The following is a 14811-nucleotide window of genomic DNA, read 5'->3' on the forward strand; positions in this document are numbered from 1 at the left end:
CACGTTGTGTAGTTATACATTTTTTTTTACCATAAAACGATATACTCAATTGATTTTATTCTGAGTTAGCAAGTCAATTTTATATATGTTTCAGAAAAAAAAATTGCCTTAAATTGTTCTGGTCATGCTCTTACTAGAAGTACCTTCCTCTTAGTCATCATAAAAAAGAAAAAAAAGAAAAAAAGGAGGGGATTTAGTAAAGTCAAAAGCTAAGATCCAACAGTTGGTTAGTTGTTTCAACCAGATGTATATGATTTGATTGTTTCCCTTTTAAATTTCTTATTCTGATTGCTCTGATGGCTTTTCCTAGGATATTTAGTAGTCAGCTCAATTTAAAAGAACTAGTTTATGTGAAAAGTGGATAATAAGGGAAATAAATATCTGGAACAAATTAATAGTACTCAATATGTTTCTCATGATTATATACAGCTTCCTTCTACCATTCTGAGATTGCAATTCATAGAGCTTCAAATGACTTCCATTTCTCACTATATTTCACTAATCAGCAAATGCAGAAATAATTTCTCAACAAATTTATGTTAAATAAGTAGCAATTTAAAGAAAATCAGATATAATTCACACCTGTAAAATTAAAACAATATATGTGGCATTTTGCCAAAGAATACTTGGCATATTCAAAGAATAAAATGAAGAATTGTTGCTTTCCTTTATGTGATAGGGCACAGTTTATTGTCATGTTGTTTCAAAAAAAAAAAAAAAACATTGACAGTTTCCTTATGAAAAAAATTGTTGTTATTGTTTAACATGGATTTTACTTGAATTTTTTTTTTAATTTTTACCCATTTGAACACTGAGAAGGTATTTGCTGCAGTCAAACACAGTGAGATACTGTTGTAAGATGTATCTCTGAAACATTTGCAATTGTTTTCATTTTATATAATAGCATCATGCACACTCAGCATGAGAAGAGGTTGCTCATTAATTTTGGTATCAATACTGGGTTAGGTACATTGAAAAAAATGTTGAGAAAATTACATATATAATGTTGGAATCTCCCAATTCTTTGTTTTCATTTTTCCTGTGGTGCTTCTGCTCTTGATATTAGTATGTTAACTTTAATTTGAATTGTCCATACAGTTTCTTAAAACATAAGACACTTAGAATTGAGGAAATCACTTATAGCATGTTTATTTCACAAATTGATATAACATTCAATGAAAGACTTCAGCATTATTACTGCACATTTTATCAAAATTCCATTAAGTCACAATGTGAGATACAGTATTAAAATCTTATATAGCTAAGGGTTTTTAACAATGAATTATAGGCACCCTAAGCAAGTATGTAGTTCCAATTATTCATTTACTTAACTTCATTCATTCATACTATCATAGTTGATAAATACAACACATCAGAGTGTCTGTTTTTGAAAAAAATTGTTTGGTGAATTACTAACAATGCAGCATGCAATTTTTATTTATTATTGGTTCATCATACCCATATCTTACCCACATAGTAAGATTGTTATAATATTCCATAAGTTGTAGCTAAAAACATGAAATACCACATACCATATTGTACAGATTATATGAATGCTCTTATTATTTCTTCATCCTTTTCACAAATATTTATCAAGCATTTACTATATGCTAATGAGAATAAAGTTCATCCTAATTATTTCAGATATTTGAAAAAAAATGCAAGACCTCATTTGAAAAGGGCAATATAGATTTCAGAAGTGACTACTGTTTCTCTAATGAATAATGTGTTTAGAAATCTGCTAAGGTCTTGGGATATGCAAATATATTTGGGGTGCATCAGAGAGTGCATATGAAAAAAAAACATACTATTTATCATGTTATATAAATGAAGTGAAATATCATACCAAAAGGTTAAAAAAATTAACTTTTGGGAAAAAAAGCAAAAGTGTGCACTAGTATTTGAAATAAGGTAATAATAATTTTTACTATAATTAGTTGTTTCTGGGTGTCATTTCACTCTTTAATTATCTATGCATTTTGTTAAGTACCCCTATAGGTGTTATTGGAAAATATTGGCATTCAGTGAATAATGCCACCAATTTTCTGTTCTGCAATATTAAAGAACTATTTCAGATTTATTGCAATGAATAGTTTTGCTTAAAGGTAACGGTAGTTTTTCAATGTAGAAATTACTAAGATAAATTTGGGTGTTCTCAAAGTCTATAACAACCATATTTGATGAACTTTGTGTCATAGTGTATAAGAAAAGTTGCTTCCCTGCCGCAAACCAGACATCACTGAAATAACCTTGTGTAGTATCAGCATATACAAGTTTAGATGAGGACTTTTGCATGTTTTCTCCTTTTACTTCCCACCTACAACATGGCTTATTTTTTATAAGCAAATTTCTATACTTGTTCAACCTCTCACACATCACAGAATTCACTAGGAGGGATCCATGACAATCTAGAAATAAACATATGTGAGATAGTGTATAGATTAATATATGAAAATGTTCAAGAAAATATTGATCTGGTCAAGGGATGGTGCAGCAACTATATAGAAAGCTAAAAATTGAAATTGAAAGAAAGATAATACTCCCAAGAATTACTAAGAATAATGTAGTCTTTGGAAGCAGATATTTTAATAGGAAGCTCTTGAGACTGATGTCCACTGCATCTTTCTTATGAATATTTGCTCTAGTTTTGAGGGCCACCCCGTTTTAGCCAGTCCACATTTGGCTTGATATAGCATATTCAGAAAGCTCACCATTTTCTTTATATACCTAGGCATGGTTTACTATACATCCATTGAGTTTTTGCACAGGCTTTCCCTTTCTTTTAATATACCTAGCCCATTAGTCTTGTCACATTCAAATTTATTCATTCTTCAAGAAGTAGTTTAATTGAATTCCCTATTGTCTTTAAAATAAAATCTCCACCTAAAATAATTTCTATATTCTAAAGCATTTTATTGTAGTATCTAGAATCTTTATAAATACTAAGAAATGACATTCTATGTCTCATTTTTACCATTTTCTTTCTCATATTACTTTCATTATTAATTGAGTATGTCCCTCAAATGCTCATGTGTTAGGAACTTAGTTTCCAAAGGGAGAGAGTTGGAAAATAGTAGAATGTGTAAGAACTGAGATCTAGTAGATTCTGTTTAGATCATTGGGGGAGATGCCCTTGGAAAGAGTTAATGAAATTTCATGGGATACAAGATAGTTCCTATTAAAGCAGATTGTTACAAAAAGAGCAAGTCTTCTTACTGAATTTCTCTGACTTTCTGTCTCCTTATGTTCTCTCTACCTCTCAAATGAGCCCTCACCATAATGCCATCTCATGTGTAAAGCAGGTGAAGGGGCTGCCACAAGAGCTGAGAAGATTCTGGTACAATGCACTTAAATCTTCAGAAGTATGTACTCAAAAAAATATTTATTTATTTATTTATTTGTTTGTTGAGTTTACAACAATACCTTTATTTTATTTATTTATTTATACCTTTATTTTATTTATTTATTTATTTTTATGTGGTGCTGAGGATTGAACTCAGATCCTTGCATGTGCTAGGTGAGCACTCTACCACTGAGCCAAAACCCCAGCCCCTCAGAAAATATTTTCATGCATTTATATCTCTTTTTATACATTGGCCTGGTTCTGGTATTTTTCTATAGCATTATAAAACAGACTAAAACCAAAAAAAAAAAAAATGACTTTGAGTCTAAGGCCTCTTACTATGAGAGTGAGTAGAACATCTAAGAATATATTTTAAAAGCCCTGGTATAGTTTAGATGGTAATGGCTTAGCATTTATTATTCTTATTTTTTTTTATATTTCAAAGGTGATATCTTGTATTTCTTATATTACTCATGGTGCTTAGGTTAATATATTGCTATTAATTTGGGACTCAACAATGTGGAATTGATTCTGTTTTACTAAACAAAAGCAAGAGTGGCTCCTTAAAATATAGCAAAGACTCTATGAAAATATTTTGATTTTTAATGGGAAGAATTGCTATTGATCATAGAGGGAATTTGAATACATGGCTCCATCTTTCTGATACCCATTAATCAGAAATGGTCAAAACTGACAAGATCAAAATAATTAGAATACCATGAATAAAGAGGCAGATTGAAAAAAATAGGTTTGTCTAGCACCATTTTGAGTCTTCTATTAGAGTACAAATTATAGTATTTTTTTTTTACCAGTGAAAGGACTCAAACTCATGCAGCTGCATTTTAAGCCTCATGTATTCACCCAAGTCATATAGGTAAAAAAAATGCACTATAAATTGGGCAGGATGGTTCATGCTTGTAATCCAAGAAAATTGGGAAACTGATTAGTTTCAGAAGTTTAAGTTCAGCCTCAGCAACTTAGTGTGGTTTCAAGAAACTTAGCAAGACAGTCTCAAAATTTAAAAAAGTGGGGAGAGGGCTTAGGAATGTGGCTCAGTGTTTAAAAATCCCTAAATATAAACTGAAATACAGTTTAAATAAACTGAAATACAGTTTAAAATGTTACAATTTATTGTTAAACATCAAAAAATAGATTTCATATAATTCTTTTCTCCAGTATTCAAAAATGAAAATAGAATCCTCCAAAAATCAGTAGTGTTTAAGAAACATGTGGTTATGAAATGTTTTGTTTTTTTTTTTTTCCATTTGTATTCTCTCTAACCAGTATGTATCCACAGGTGCTGAGTATTGGTGAATAAATTTTGGAGGCATTGTCACATTGTCAATTTTCACATTTCAAAACTTTGTCTCTTCTATGGTTATTGTGGTGAGGATTAAATGTTGACTCTTTCTTAGAGGAATGGTACGATGGTCTCAGTTGTAAAGCTTCTCTCCAGTGTGTTTTCTCTGATGTCTAATAATATATGATATATAATTTAAAATGTCTCTACATTCTCTACATTTATGTCTTCTTTTCAGAATAAATAGCTTAGTGATGAAAAAGAATTGATTTCTTATTAAAAGCTTTGCTACATTGTTTTCATTTGCAGGGGTTCTTTTCTGTATAAATTCTGTTGTTAATGAGGTTTAGTTTTTCTTTAAAAGTATTATCACTTTATTTACATTTCACATTCACCAGGGTGTCTTCTGCTGTGGTGAATAAAGTTTTATTTTTTATTAAAAGTTTTGCCACTTATTCACATTTTTAGGGCTATTCTCCAGTGTGAATTCTGTTGTGGCAAATAAGGGTTGATATTTGAGTAAAATCTTTGTTACATACTTTGCATTTGTTGGGCTTCACTCCAGTGTGAGTTCAGTTGTGGCAAATAAGGTGTGATTTCTGACTGTAAGCTTTTCCACATTCATTACATTTGTAGGGCTTCTCTCCAGTGTGAGTTCTGCTGTGCCTAAAAAGTTCTGGTTTTTGACTAAAAGCTTTGCCACATTCTTTACATTTGTAGGGCTTCTCTCCAGTGTGAGTTCTCCTGTGGGCAATAAGGTTTGACTTTTGACTGAAAGCTTTGCCACATTCTTTACATTTGTAGGGCTTTTCTCCTGTGTGAGTTATTCTATGGCCAATAAGGTGTGATTTTTCACTGTAAGATTTTCCACATTCTTTACATTTGTAGGGCTTCTCTCCAGTGTGAGTTCTTCTGTGGCTAATAAGGTGTGTTTTTGTACTGAAAGCTTTGCCACATTCTTTACATTTGTAGGGCTTCTCTCCAGTATGAGTTCTCCTGTGGCGAATAAGGTGTGATATTTTACTGAAAGCTTTGCCACATTCTTTACATTTGTAGGGCTTTTCTCCAGTGTGAGTTCTCCTGTGCATAAAAAGGTCTGGTTTTTGACTAAAACCTTTGCCACATTCTTCACATTTGTAGGGCTTCTCTCCAGTGTGAGTTCTGCTGTGCCTAAAAAGGTCTGGTTTTTGACTAAAAGCTTTGCCACATTCTTTACATTCGTAGGGCTTCTCTCCAGTGTGTGTTCTGCTGTGGCGAACAAGGTGTGATTTTTGACTGAAAGCTTTGCCACATTCCTTACATTTGTAGGGCTTTTCTCCAGTGTGAATTCTCCTGTGACAAGTAAGGCCTACTTTTTGAATGAAAACTTTTCCACACTCTTTACATTTGTAGGGCTTCTCTCTAATGTGGGTTCTTCTGTGGTAAATAAGACCTAATTTTTTACTAAAAGCTTTGCCACATTGTTTATATTTGTAGGGGTTCTCTCCAGTATAAATTCTCTGTGAACAAGGTCTGAATTTTTATATGATTTCTGGTGTTCACTCTCACTTGTAGTTTTCCATATTTTCTCTTGTTGTAAACAGTCAAGATTACAACTTCTATATTTTCCACTTATCACATTGTGAAATATATGTTTTATGCCCTTTTCTGTTGAATATTCTTGAGTATCTTGAGGAGTCATGGCTGAAATAAACAAAAGTTAAACATAACAATACCTATTAGAGTAGGATAAATATACTTTGCATACGTAACATGAAATTAAGTTAAAATAAGTACATCAGGAGTGTAGCAGATTAGTACGTTCAAAGACATCATAAATTCTAAAATATATCAGTTCATTAAAAATGTACAGACACAATTACATTGAGAATATTACCCAAATTGTTTTAGAGACCACAGTATCCAAGAGGAGTACATTATTGAGAAGAGTATTATAATAAAGAGAAGGAAAGTATTTTACTTTTATCATCCACAGCCTTTTGTCCTCCATAATATAGAATTACATATTTAGAAAATATCTACCAGCTACCTTTACTCTCAGTAGAATAAGAGAAATGTAAAACATATACAAACATTTGTGTCTTTTTCAAAGAGTGTCCAAAAACTGGTTTTTGTCTACCATGACATAGAGATGTGAAAATAACTGGTAGAATTTGAGTGATAATACCACAAATAGTCAACAAGACTAAAGAGGCTATGGACTCTTAACAAGAAATATGAACAAAAAATTTACTAAGAAATATACACATATATGTCTATAAAATTTTCCATAAAAACATTTTAAAAGACTATAAAACCTTGCATAACCCTTTGCCATAATACTTGCATAAAGTCAACAAAATAAAATAAAAATATGGAGACTTTGACTATAAAAACCTTGCATAGCCTATGCCATAATACTTGGCTGAAGTCAACACTTGACAATCAACTATAATAAATTGATTTTCATATTTTTAAATTCATGTGATATGATGATTTCTTTCACTGACAAATACTACTTTGTTTATTTACTAAATATATCATGGTATTTCATACTATATATAAAAGGTAAAATGACTAAACAGAATGTATTAACACAATTATTATTTAATATAAATACCAGTTTTGTTCTTACAAGGTATTGCATTCCTTCTACTAGTAGTATTAATGAAGAACATAATACACTCACCATTTGATAAAACAAAACTCTTGACCCTCGTATGCTCAATAAAATAAAAATATGGAGACTTTGACTATAATATCAACCATACAAAAAGCCCAGTACCTGGTGAGCACAATTTTAGTCACTTAAATTTTTACTTCCACATGTGAATCAAATGTTTCTGCAACTTAATCCCTGCCTGCCACATTTCACTTAATGCAAAGTCCTGCATGTATTTCTTAAAACACTTTATGAGAAAAAAATATTTTCATAACTAAATAATAATAGTATATAAGTGCAATATTTTTACTCATTTGATAATTGATGGGCACACACTGAGTCCCTAGCTTTAATACTGAGAACAATGTTTGCACTAATCACAAAAGCAGAGGTATCACTTCAATTCGCTAATTTAATTGTTCATAGATACATATTTAGTACTGGCATTTCTGAATCTTTAGGTCATCCAACTTTTAATTTTTCATGTGTGGTGCTTGAGATTAACCCCCAAAATTCTATATCACTGAACTACAACACAAGTTTTTTTAAATTGTTTGAGTCATGCTGCTTCTAAATTTCTTCGACTTCCCTCAAACATGAAGTACTTTTGCATGGCCTCTCAATTAGCACATATTACAAGGATACAGCACTGTTCTTGTGTATTTTTATTTATTTAAATGTTTTTATACTTTTTTCCCCAAAATGGACTATATAATCTACTGTTGGCTCCTTTAATGAACAAATAAAAAATAGTACAGCAAATATAAAGAAAGAGAAGCATGGCTTAATCCAAGTAACAAAAGAAGAAAAAGAAAACATTAAGAACTGAATATTAGGATACTGACAGTTATGAATTACTCAAAGAACTCTAAATAACTATTTAAAGAAAGTTAAGAGAGAAAATTGAGACAAAAAGTATTAATATAATTATGCACAAATTGTGTATGTGAATAATTCCTTAAGAATAAATGACAGGGGGATTCCTAGTGTGCAAAGCTGAAATTCTACCAATATGGGAGAGGCTTATCAAACAGGACCAAGTTAAAGACAAGTCTAAGCAACTTGTGAAATACTGTAAAAATTAAAAGCCTGTAGGATATATAAAGGGAATATATATATATATATGAGACAGAGAGAGAGAGAAGTGTGAAAAGAATCCAAGCATGATCCAGAAATTAAATCATTAAGCAAAATAGAAAAAAATAAGAAATTTAACAACTTACAAAGTAGAAGTATAATAAGCTATTCATTATTGCAAGTCACAAAACAAAAGAAAAAATTGACTAATAGAATTGAATCTAAAAAAACAACAACAAAAAAAAAAACTGCCAAGTCAGTTCCAGCAGAGAGCATGGAGAGAAACCAAGCATGATATGCTCCTAGAAGCCCTATTTGTTTAAAGATGGGTAATCCCCCTGCCTTTACATCTCATCCTTTTGCACAATTTTTAATCAATGAGATATAGTTTTAAATGATGAAATTTCTCATAATTCTTTGGGACAAGCTTTTTTGAGTGAGCAAATTGTATCCTAATACTTACATTTTAATACTGAGACAAACAAACAAAGATCTAGCCTCTCTCATTTTAATATGCATTAAATATTGTTTTATTTACTGTTCATGTGCTCAATAAAGTTAATACTCAAAATTGGTCATCTGCATTGAATAGACATTCTATTCTCAAAAAGTCATTACCAAAAAAGTATGCAATATATAAGATTCCACCTGACCAGAATGACAAGATCCTATGCCTTTGATCACCTGGGGAAAAGCATGGACTGCTACACTTATGCCAACATGTCCTGTTTGGACTCTAGCTTGATGTTTGAAATATAGCAATTATAAATGTACATCAAGGACTTCACAAGCTGATTCATAAGTTTCATTTAACCCTGGAAGAGAAGAGTCCCTTCAAAGAAGAGAATAATCATTCTCCTCAAAAGAGGAGAAATATTAAAAGAGGAACCCACAATACTATAATTAATTCCAGTTACTTGGGGGGATATAAAACCATTAAGAGCCTCAGCTCAAAAGATGTTGGCTCAAATAGGTTAGAATGTACTCTGGATAACTTAGTTACTGCTTTGATTGCTAAACTCACACAAAAATCTGTAAATGTTTTGGTCTTAATAACAATGTTGCTCTGTTTTTGTACACCAGCTATGGGAAATTCCCTACTGTCAGATCCTGGACTTCTACAACCCAGTACAATATCTTGACTCACTTGAATGAAATTGTTATATACCTGCAAAACTGTCTCATGGTATTCTTTGTTGTCTTAGCAGAATAACTGTGTCTTTATCATAGTATTTAATAGGTCACCATCCTGTGCAATTTGTTTATAAAAGAGCTATTCCTCTTGATAAAAACTGTGATAATTCAGTGAACCTTCTCTCTAAGGCAAAATTTGATGTTTTGCATTCTCCTTAGAGGGTTTCCCTGGACTAGCTCTATGGGCTTACAAAACTACTATGAAACTCACCTATGCTATCATAAAAAGTATTAGCCATGCCTCCATGGCCATTAATATGCTTAATGAAGAACAAAAACAACCTTGTCAAGCCATACTTGACATTCATGCTGCAATTGATTGTCTGGTATTGTTACATCATAATGGATATCCAAAGTTTAATAACATGTGTTCCTTCAATTTAAGTGATAATAGTAATTTTATTTGAAAAGAGTTAAATTACCTTAAAGCTATCATTAATAAGGTCCAACAAGATGATTGATGTTTAGACTTGTTGGATTGGATAATTTCATGTTTATTCAATTTCATCTGGGTCAAAAAATATTCATAGGTGGATGTTTACTGATGTTGGCACTTGCTGTTGTCTATAGCTGCCTTATTTTTGCACCCACCAGCATTAAGAAGATAAGAAATATTATTTATTCAAAAGGCCTTTTAAAAGGAGGGGAGGCTGTAGGTATTCTGACCTTGGAAATAGACAGGAAAGTGCGGGGGTGATGATAACTGTCACCCTGAGTTCCACAATTAGTAATGCTAGCAGTTTCTCCCTGAAGCTATTAAGACAACTCTACAGGTGCACTATCTAGTTTCTCTGGTAATGTCCTTAGGGAGAAGGGGCTCTATGTTTGTAGTAACTGTACCTTATCTTGGTTAGCTAGCACTTGGGGTTAAAATAACACTAGGTTAGAATGTAGTCATGGTAACAGAAGCTATGTAATTTTGGGGTATACTATGTGCAGCCGTGAAGAGGAGTGGCCAGGTCTTTTTTTTTTTTCTTTTTTCCTTTTCACTGTGAATGTGTCTCTCTCTTCTGTTAGCTTCTTTACAGGTTTCCTCACAAGATTTGTAACAGATCATGCTGGCCCTCACAACAAAGTGTAAGTTTTAATGGTTAAACTGAATGAACTGGGACATCAGTAAAGAAGAAAACAGAAGACTACAAAGAATTTGAGAATGTAATAAATGTAGGGCAGTATGTGTTCAATGACTAAAATCAAAAGAAATAAAGCTAAGCTTCTGAAAATTTTTTTCTGCTTAATAACTACTCTGCCAACATTTTTTAGTTTTGTTTTCTCCATTTGAACGTCTCAACTCTTCCCCCTGCTATGTGTAGGCTACAGTAGTTTACATCACTAAATTATGCTAGGTACTAATTATCTAAAGTGAAGGATGTATAACACACTGAGAAAGAGAAAGATTAAAGTGCAAAATAATATATATTAAAGAGTAAAATATCTATTCTAAAAATGCCCTTTTTCTTTGAAACACAAATCTGAAACTCATTCTTATTGAGAAGTTCCCAGAAGATACAACAGAAGTAAATTAAATAATAATTATTAATTAAAAATTTTAAAGGGAAATTAAACTTACCAAGGAAGGCAAAGTTTCTATAGTTCTCTAACATTACATCTTTATATAAGTTTTTCTGAGCAGGCTGAAGGCATTCCCACTCCTCTTCAGTAAAATCAATGGCTATATCCCTGAATGTTAACAGTACCTGAAATAAGAATAGGTAAATAAATAACACATTGACCACATGAACATTTGCACAGTCTGTAAGGTAATTGAAGTTGAAATGAGAGTTAGTGGACTATCATGTTGGTGGTTTTGGAACACAATGATACTATTATCTACTTCTGCAGATAAAGTGATTTAAGTTCAAAAATATATATATACTCCGCATTTATGAAACACAATATAAAACTCAGGAATTACTACAAAAATATATATTTTTTAATTTTTTATATTATGATCTAAATTATACATATTGTTCAGATGAGAAAATTATGTTAATTAAAAAGGGAATCCTCAAATTTTAATTGCACAACCACTAATCAGAGATTTACGAAAGTGTAGAATCTTATTGTAATTTCTCTGATGGAGCTGGCTCTTCTAAATATTTAGTGAGATCTCTAGTAATTCCAATACCAATAGTATAAGAGGAATTTTGAAATTTAACAAGGTAGACAGTCCACTTAATGAAAATATTTAACAGTGAATTTAAGTTCAAACATTTTATGGTACTTATTAATATAAAAAATAGCAAAAACAATCCTGTTTAGATTTTCCTTTTTTATAATTTTAACAATTTATAACATACAAAATAATATATACATATATATAAAAACTTTGATGTATATATTGTATGATGTTTATAATAGAACATACATATAGCTTTTCAAACAAATATAATTTGTTTTTTATTTTATTGGTTCTTTCTAATTCTACCTGATAGTAAAATCAATTTTTATGGCATTATGCAAGCATGGGATATATCTTATCCTAATTAAAATCCTGTTCTTGTTGGTGGCTATCATGGTAGGAGATATATATATATATATATCTTTAAATTTTCCATCCCCTTCCTTTATTTGTTTATTTATTGTTTACCATTGTGCAATCTACTGATTTTTTTTCTTACCCTTTTCCGCTTTATGAGCTTTAGATTTTACATATCAGCAAAAACTTTCAATCTTTGGTTTTAAAGAAATGGTTTGTTTTACTTAGCATAAAATCTCCAGATTCATCCATTTACTGACAAATGTCATAAAGTCATTCTTCTTTATGGCTGATTCATAGTTTATTGTGTACATAGGATAAAGCAACAATTTTTTATCCTGTCATCACTGAATGGACCCATTTATCATTGAATGGTTGGCTTTATAGCTTAGCTATTTTGAATTGTGCTGCTATAAATATTAATGTGGCTGTGTCAATGTAGTATGCTGATTTTATGTTATTTGGGTATATACTGTACAGTCAAAAAACTTGGCAAAATTGTGGTTCCATTTATTTAACAATATCCATACAGGTTATTATGTTTCACTTAGACCTCCATACAGCTAAAAAAATGGAATTCATCTAAACCTGAGGTTGAAATAAAACATACAGAAAAAAGTTTTTAAGCCATAAAATGACTAGAATTTATTATCAAATCATCCATCCCAATGAAAAGTAAATTTTATAAACTAAAAGTAAAGAAAATCTTAAGCAAAAGAGCAAAATTAGAAGCTATTAAAGATGAACATAGCACAGAGAGAGTTACCAATATCAATGTTGGTGCTTTTAAAAAGCAAATGAGCCAGGTCTAGTGATAGACAATTGTAGTTCCAGTGACTGAGGAGGATAAAAAAAAAGATCATAAATTGTTAGACAATATTATATATAATATTGTCATATATATATATATATATATATAGATAGATAGATAGATAGATATAGATATAGATATATAGATATAGATATAGATAGATAGATAGATATAGATATAGATATAGACATAGACATAGATATATAGTATTGAGCAACTTGGTGAGCACTTAGCCACTCAGCAAGACTCTGTCTCTAAATAAAATATAAAAAAAGGACTGAGGATGTGGCTTTATGGTTAAGCACCCCTGAGTTCAGTCTTCAGTACAAATAAAAAAATTTAAAAAGATACAATTTAAAAACCACTAGCAAATTTTAACATTCAACAAATAAAAATTATATCAATTATACAGTATATAATTGCAAATATATGCATATATAATAATTTCTCACTTGATGTAAATACACTCTGGAAAATTTTTCCTAAGAATCTTCTGCAATTTTCCAATTCTCTGAGTGTAATGACAAGAATCTGGATGGTATAGACTAGTACATGGCTAAGATATTTGCTATATCCACTGTTGTAGATAAAGTCTACTGCTTACCAAACTACCATGATGCCACATGATTGATGTTATGAAATTAAATCAATCAGAGTAAACCTCATAATAAAATATATGGTGGAACTACAGAAAACAACAACAACAAAACTCTTCATAAGTCTCTTGTTATTTAGGCAGTGATACATAATGAAGATTACAGTGCAGGGAAGAGAAAAAATGGTATTCATTTCAAAGAAAGATGCTAGGATATTGGGAAAACAGTGTGATAATAAAATGCTATTTTATGCCTTCACTCATAAAATATAACAACATATTTTGACACATTAAATGCTGAATATAAGTTATTAATCAATAATACTGAAATATATAAGAAAGTACAAGCTCAAAAGTTTTCATACAAAAGATAGGGTGCATATGGTGGTGCACACCTGAAATATCTTCTATTCTGGAGTCTAAGAAATGAAGTTGAAAATTTAAGGCCAACTGAAGAAATTGAGCAAACCTCATCTGGAAATAAAATTTAAAACACAATTGAGAATATGCTCAGCAATAGGACACTTTGGTTGAACCCCTAATATCACAATAGAAAAACAATAGTTTTTGTTTTCAAAATTGTACAATATAATATGTTTAAACTTATGAATTACAAAATATTAATATAAAAATCTATTCATCAAATTATTACATTAAAGGTGCAAAAGTGACAAGGTAAAAATATCTAATTTCCTCATATAATCAAATACTTATAAGAAGAAACAAAATATAAAACAGATTGCAAAAGCAGAATAAATTCTTGAAGAAACACTTTAAAAAGGATATATCTAAGTGTTCAATAATCATAAAAACTCAAAATCTTTAGAAATTAGGTAACATTGAATAAAATCACATCATATAGATAAATTAAATAGTATTGATGAATATGTGGAATGAATGCATTCACAAAAGTGGGAAATAATAATTTAAGCTTTTATTATCAATTTGTACAAACTGTTTTGTCAAATATATATGATATACCCACACAAGAAACAGAGACTAAAATTACAACAACTGTACATATGAGAATACAGCCATATTCCTCCAGCATTGAAACCAAGGGGAATGGTTACAGAGGAAGAAATAATTATTAAATTTTATAAATAGTAAATTCTAATAGTTAGAATTATTGTTGATGTATTATATTCAGTTTGACAAAACTACAAAATACCATGTATGTTTTATGCCAATGTCACATGAATATTGCATTTAATATGCAAGTATATTTACAAAAGGAATTTGCAATATTTCAGAAAATAAAAAATATTGAAAAGCACATAAAAGACTCAAATATTCAACATATTTACAAAGGATAAATCTATTATAAAAATGACCATTTTCCCAAGTTAACCTATAATATTAACTGGTCAA

At 30.5% G+C, this 14811-nt stretch overlaps 1 protein-coding gene across 1 annotated transcript in view; it reads right to left on the minus strand.

Annotated features, from left to right (window-relative positions):
- Positions 1 to 1154: 1154 nt before the first annotated feature.
- Positions 1155 to 14811, minus strand: part of LOC124077056 (zinc finger protein OZF-like) — a 52171-nt gene continuing 38514 nt past the window's right edge. Inside the window, exons 3-4 of the mRNA XM_058579995.1 lie at positions 11158 to 11252; positions 1155 to 6155 (exon numbers count right to left, since the gene is read on the minus strand). Coding sequence (XP_058435978.1) covers positions 5216 to 6155; positions 11158 to 11252 — 1035 coding nt within the window. The 3' untranslated portion in view covers positions 1155 to 5215. The remainder of the gene's footprint in view (positions 6156 to 11157; positions 11253 to 14811) is intronic.

Source organism: Marmota monax, unplaced genomic scaffold, assembly GCF_021218885.2.
Source record: "Marmota monax isolate L192 unplaced genomic scaffold, Marmota_monax_Labrador192_F-V1.1 WCK01_AAM20220418_F8-fsc00035, whole genome shotgun sequence".
In the NCBI taxonomy this organism is placed as follows: domain Eukaryota; kingdom Metazoa; phylum Chordata; class Mammalia; order Rodentia; family Sciuridae; genus Marmota; species Marmota monax.